The sequence below is a fragment of the Priapulus caudatus genome, unplaced genomic scaffold (genome assembly GCF_000485595.1).
Source record: "Priapulus caudatus unplaced genomic scaffold, Priapulus_caudatus-5.0.1 Scaffold27, whole genome shotgun sequence".
Lineage (NCBI taxonomy): Eukaryota > Metazoa > Priapulida > Priapulimorpha > Priapulimorphida > Priapulidae > Priapulus > Priapulus caudatus.
Window position 1 is genome coordinate 601,608 of NW_014577088.1, and position 4,940 is coordinate 606,547.

A 4,940-nucleotide genomic window follows, 5' to 3' on the forward strand; every position below is an offset into this window, starting at 1 on the left:
GTCTCGCGCCTGTCACCGCGTCTCGCGCCTGTCACCGCGTCTCGCGCCTGCCACCGCGTCTCGCGCCTGCCACCGCGTCTCGCGCCTGCCACCGCGTCACGCGCCTGCCACCGCGTCTCGCGCGCGCCTGCCACCACGTCTCGCGAGTGCCTGTCACCTCATCTCGCGCACACGTTTCCTACAGCGTCTCGTCACGTTTCAGACGCGGGCAGCGTCCGTCGACGAGCTTCACGGCGACGCGAAGCGCACGCAGAGCTCGTGCTCGCTGCAGCAGCTGGACATACGCGAGCGACACGCCGAGCGCATGCGTGCGCGCTCCGAGTGGTTCCTCGCGCCGCCGCGCCGCGTCGAGATCACGCTCGACATGAAGCGCATCGAGGAGATCCTGCAGTCGATGGAGCAGTGCTGGGGAGGGTGGAACGCATGTGAGTATTGTGTGTGTAGTTACAGCAGTGTTGGGGAGGGTGGAACACATGTAAGTATTGTGTGTGTGTAGTTACAGCAGTGTTGGGGAGGGCTGAACGCATGTAAGTATTGTGTGTGTGTAGTTACAGCAGTGCTGGGGAGGGTGGAACGCATGTGAGTATTGTGTGTGTGTGTAGTTACAGCAGTGCTGGTGAGGGCTGAACGCATGTAAGTATTGTGTGTGTAGTTACAGCAGTGTTGGGGAGGGCTGAACGCATGTGAGTATTGTGTGTGTGTAGTTACAGCAGTGTTGGAGAGGGTGGAACGCATGTAAGTAAATAGTTACAGCAGCGCCGGGGTGGGCTAAACACATTGTTGTGTAGGGTCTATGTTTTAATAGGTTATAATATAAGGTAATAATTTTAAATAATTATATAATAAAAGGTTATACATTTGTTTACCATTATAGACTGCTTCCTTAATAATATTTCAACGTTTGCACGTATTAGGACATAATATCTATGTTTATTATGTATTAATATATCAGACAGATTACATTGTAACCTTTTTTAAAAATAAAAATTGGCGATCAATTAATTTGTAGAATTTTAGGTAAGATAAACACGTATAAAATCACATTAGCAATGAACATATTTTTCAGAATGCTAATTGTTTCGATTGCGTAATTGACGCGCGTCTATTTGTTGCAGCGGCTGCGGAGGAGAGGGGCGAGTCGGGCGACTCCGTGCCCCGCCTCAAACATCACCGCTCCGGCGACCTGCTCGACAGCCAATCGCGCGGCTACAGCCAATCGGACGAGGTGTTGCAAGAAGGCCACTCTGGGTACGTTAGCCAATCGGACGACGCGCTCGACCGAGGCACGAGCGGGCGGGCCGGCTCGCACGACAGTGATAAACTAGGCACCAACCTAGAGTACATAGACAGCGGCACGGCGTCGCAGTCGGACGACGGCTTCCTCGGGGGGGCGCCACCGTCGGGCGCGGTGTGCATCGAGCTGGACGAGACAGGGTTCGTGAGCACGGAGACTCTCAGTGACACCGAGGTGATATCGGAGGAGACGGCCGAGTCGGGAGACACGGCGTCATCGCAGGATAAAACGCGCAACGACACGGTGACTCCGACATGATGTCTGCGTGCTGCCGACCCTTGACCTTTGACCCTCCCCCGACGACGGGTTTAGCAATATGGACCGTACGACGGAGCGCGTCCGGTATATTGAGCTAGTGTAGCGACGACGCCTGCTTGCATGAAACTCGAGCATGTTTAGTAAGCCTCGGTCTCCGACGTTTGGGGCTGTGATGTGTGGAACGCCGACCACTGCAGTGTATGGTCAGGCGGAATGGTGTGATTTCATCGCTTCTTCTCTCTGGTGGTGATTGTGTGAGTTCGCGGCGACAGCTGTCATTCAGCCATTGCGTTGTGTCCACCTACGTAGTTGGTTTTTTATTGAATTTTACTTTTTAACTCCAATGCCAGTCATTTGAACAGGTTAAGTTCGTTCCATTGCAAATGTTCACCTCGCCTTCTTTTAAATTGTAGCATCTTGATTGACCAAATAGCTTAAAAAACCGTTTACCTGGGCTTCTTACTGAGATAATATCGGTATATGAGTTCAGAAATGGTCACAATATGGCAGATATAATAGATTATTGCACACTGTATATGGAATGCCCTGCCACTAGACTTTCGGAATCAGTCATATTTTCATAGGCATGCTCCTGGCCTTGTGTATATATCACTTCAAAACATGTGTATGCATGACAAAGGCAAAAGTTAAAAGGTCTATTAGCATTAAATCAGGTCCATGCAACACACATTTTGCTTATTTGGTAGCTAGCTAGCTATTCATTGTGGTTGTAACATTGGTAACCATGCAAGACAATGCTACCTGACGTAGATGTGAAATGGCATTTGGTCAAGTTGTTACCAAACTTGCTTAAAATTTTTGCCATGGTTAGTTCAGAAGTGACGTTACACCACTGAGGCAAACCACTACATGTATGCATAGTTAGACATAACGCGAGAGAGGCAGCAACAAATGCACGTCATAAGTAAAATGATCTTTCCATGCATCTTCGCAAGACTTGCGAACAGTTATTGTTTAAAGTACATATCCTCTAGGACCAGAATGTGGCGCCATCTATATGTAAAACATGTTATCAATAAGAACCACCTGTTCGATGGTGCGCCCCCCAACATACAAATCACTAGTTGGACTTAATTGGGGACTTATCTATAATATGTAGTGTAGCAGTACCATTTGATAACTGTTGCGCGCAAGGAAAAAAAGAACTCGTGGTTCTGTTATTGGAACACATAGGAGATGTGAGGGTGATGTGAAGGTAGTAAATAGGGTGGATGGTTAAGCCACAATTGTAAAGAGAGCAGGCTTTTTAATGCTGTGGGCTAATTGTACTTTTACTGATGATAACTGCACAGAGACGAGGGTGTTTATTTATGTGCGTTGTGAGCGTGTGTTGATGAGAGTGAGTGCGTGCGTGTGCGTGCGTGCGTGAGTCCATGCACCCGGCCATATGCATTAGTGCGCGTATGTGTGTGTTGCCAATAGCAACGCGCCGCTGGCGACCTAGCATTGCAAATGAGGTATCATATTTTGTATATATTTGCTGGTTGGACTCTGACTGCTGTGCAGGTAAGATTTTATGTTTTGGTTTTAGGTTTTATGTTTCCCAATCTTGGTTAGTGACGAGTACAATTTATAACGACGCGTATTTGTATAGTAGTCCGTGGCCCACTCCGGCGTTCCTGTAGTGTTGTGCGTTTGTTATTATTGTTATTTATGCTTTTGCGGCGCCGCGATCGTGATCTCGTGCGCAGTGCTGCATTTTTACCATGTGATTTGTACGCACAATCGGTTGTCGCATTTCCCGTCGTTTTCGATTGTCACCCGTCAGCACACCTGCAGTGCGCAGCAACGTCGGTGCATGTTCTGGCACGTTGGGCGTAGCGTTTTCGCGCACATCTTCCGATTTCTCTGTGAACGACATTTATATGCGCTAATGCACAAGTTTTTGCTGATAGCAGCTGATCGACAGCGGTGGTGGTCGTGTTCCCTCGTGTGGAGTATGTTTGTTGCGCGGCTGCTTGCCGCCTTCCCGAATCTGCACCGTGGATGGATGGCCCAGCGTGGTCGCGTCGTGCTGAACATTGGTTGTCGCTATATGCACACACAGGCTCGCGTAAAGTGCGACTCGAATGGCATGTGTAGGTGTTCCCTGCAGAGATACGTCTGCCTGCCTCCGTGCCTGCCTGCATGCCTACCTGTAACGCCTACCTGTCTGTAACGCTTTGACAAAGAGAAGAGGATGAGAGAATGTATGGCAAAACTCTTCACGTGTGTGTTGGAACACGTACTTTTGGAACATCACTGCGCAAGCGTGGATGACAGGTGTGTGTGTGTGTGTGTGTGTGCGACATTTCACGTGGCCATGGTTTTCACTGAAGTTTTCGTGTTAAAGCTCATATACTGTCTAAAAGTGATCTTTCTAAAAAATGTCAACTACATGCGTATGCGTTCTATAGTTATATTGTGCTATATTACGCATTTTAGTGATATAACTTCGTTTTTTGGATCGTCTAAAACAAGACGAAGTGTGGCAATTAGAAAAAGGTTTACTGTGACAAGAAAATAGGCTTGCTGAGCACGTGACAATATGACGATATAGCTGGTACCGGAAGATGTCAATAGATGGCGCTGACTATTATTTTGGCAAGGACTTGTTAATAGTGAAGAATTCGTTAAAAATGTGTCAAATGTAAATCTCGTCGTAAGAGACTGCCATCTTTGAAACTGTCATTCCTAAAGTTTTTAATGCCAGGTGATAATTTATTTGCACCGTACGATCTTATTGTGTGACGTAACTGTTTTAGCCTCGCGGGTGCACCCAGCTCGCTTCAATCACAGTTCGTCTTTTGTCAGCAGTTTTTCGGCGCATCCTTTGTGTTATTTTATCCCAGTGCATGGTGATAGCCATTCGCTACTGCTGTACGAATCGTTATTCAAAGAAAGCGCGTTATTTTCACGAGCCTGTATCTGCACGTCTAGATTGTCGCGTGTGGGTAGAGGGGACGTTGCGTCTTCCATCGTGTCACGCTGTGCGCTGCACTTTCTAACGGTGTGTCACGCTGTGCGCTGCGCTCTCTAACGGTGTGTCACCCTGTGCGCTGCGCTCTCTAACGGTGTGTCACCATGTGCGCTGCACTCTCTAACGGTGTGTCACCATGTGCGCTGCGCTCTCTAACGGTGTGCCACCATGTGCGCTGCGCTCTCTAACGGTGTGTCACGCTGTGCGCTGCGCTTTCTAACGGTGTGTCACCATGTGCGCTGCGCTCTCTAACGGTGTGTCACCATGTGCGCTGTGCTCTCTAACGGTGTGTCACGCTGTGCGCTGCGCTCTCTAACGGTGTGTCACCATGTGTGCTGCACTCTCTAACGGTGTGTCACCATGTGCGCTGCACTCTCTAACGGTGTGTCACCATGTGCGCTGCGCTCT

At 48.8% G+C, this 4,940-nt stretch overlaps 1 protein-coding gene across 1 annotated transcript in view; it reads left to right on the top strand.

Annotated features, from left to right (window-relative positions):
- The window catches only part of LOC106814684, a 38,336-nt gene extending 33,402 nt beyond the window's left edge, over positions 1-4,934 (top strand). The window contains exons 8-9 of the mRNA XM_014819033.1: positions 203-425; positions 1,116-4,934. Coding sequence (XP_014674519.1) covers positions 203-425; positions 1,116-1,552 — 660 coding nt within the window. The 3' untranslated portion in view covers positions 1,553-4,934. The remainder of the gene's footprint in view (positions 1-202; positions 426-1,115) is intronic.
- The last annotated feature ends 6 nt before the right edge of the window (positions 4,935-4,940 follow it).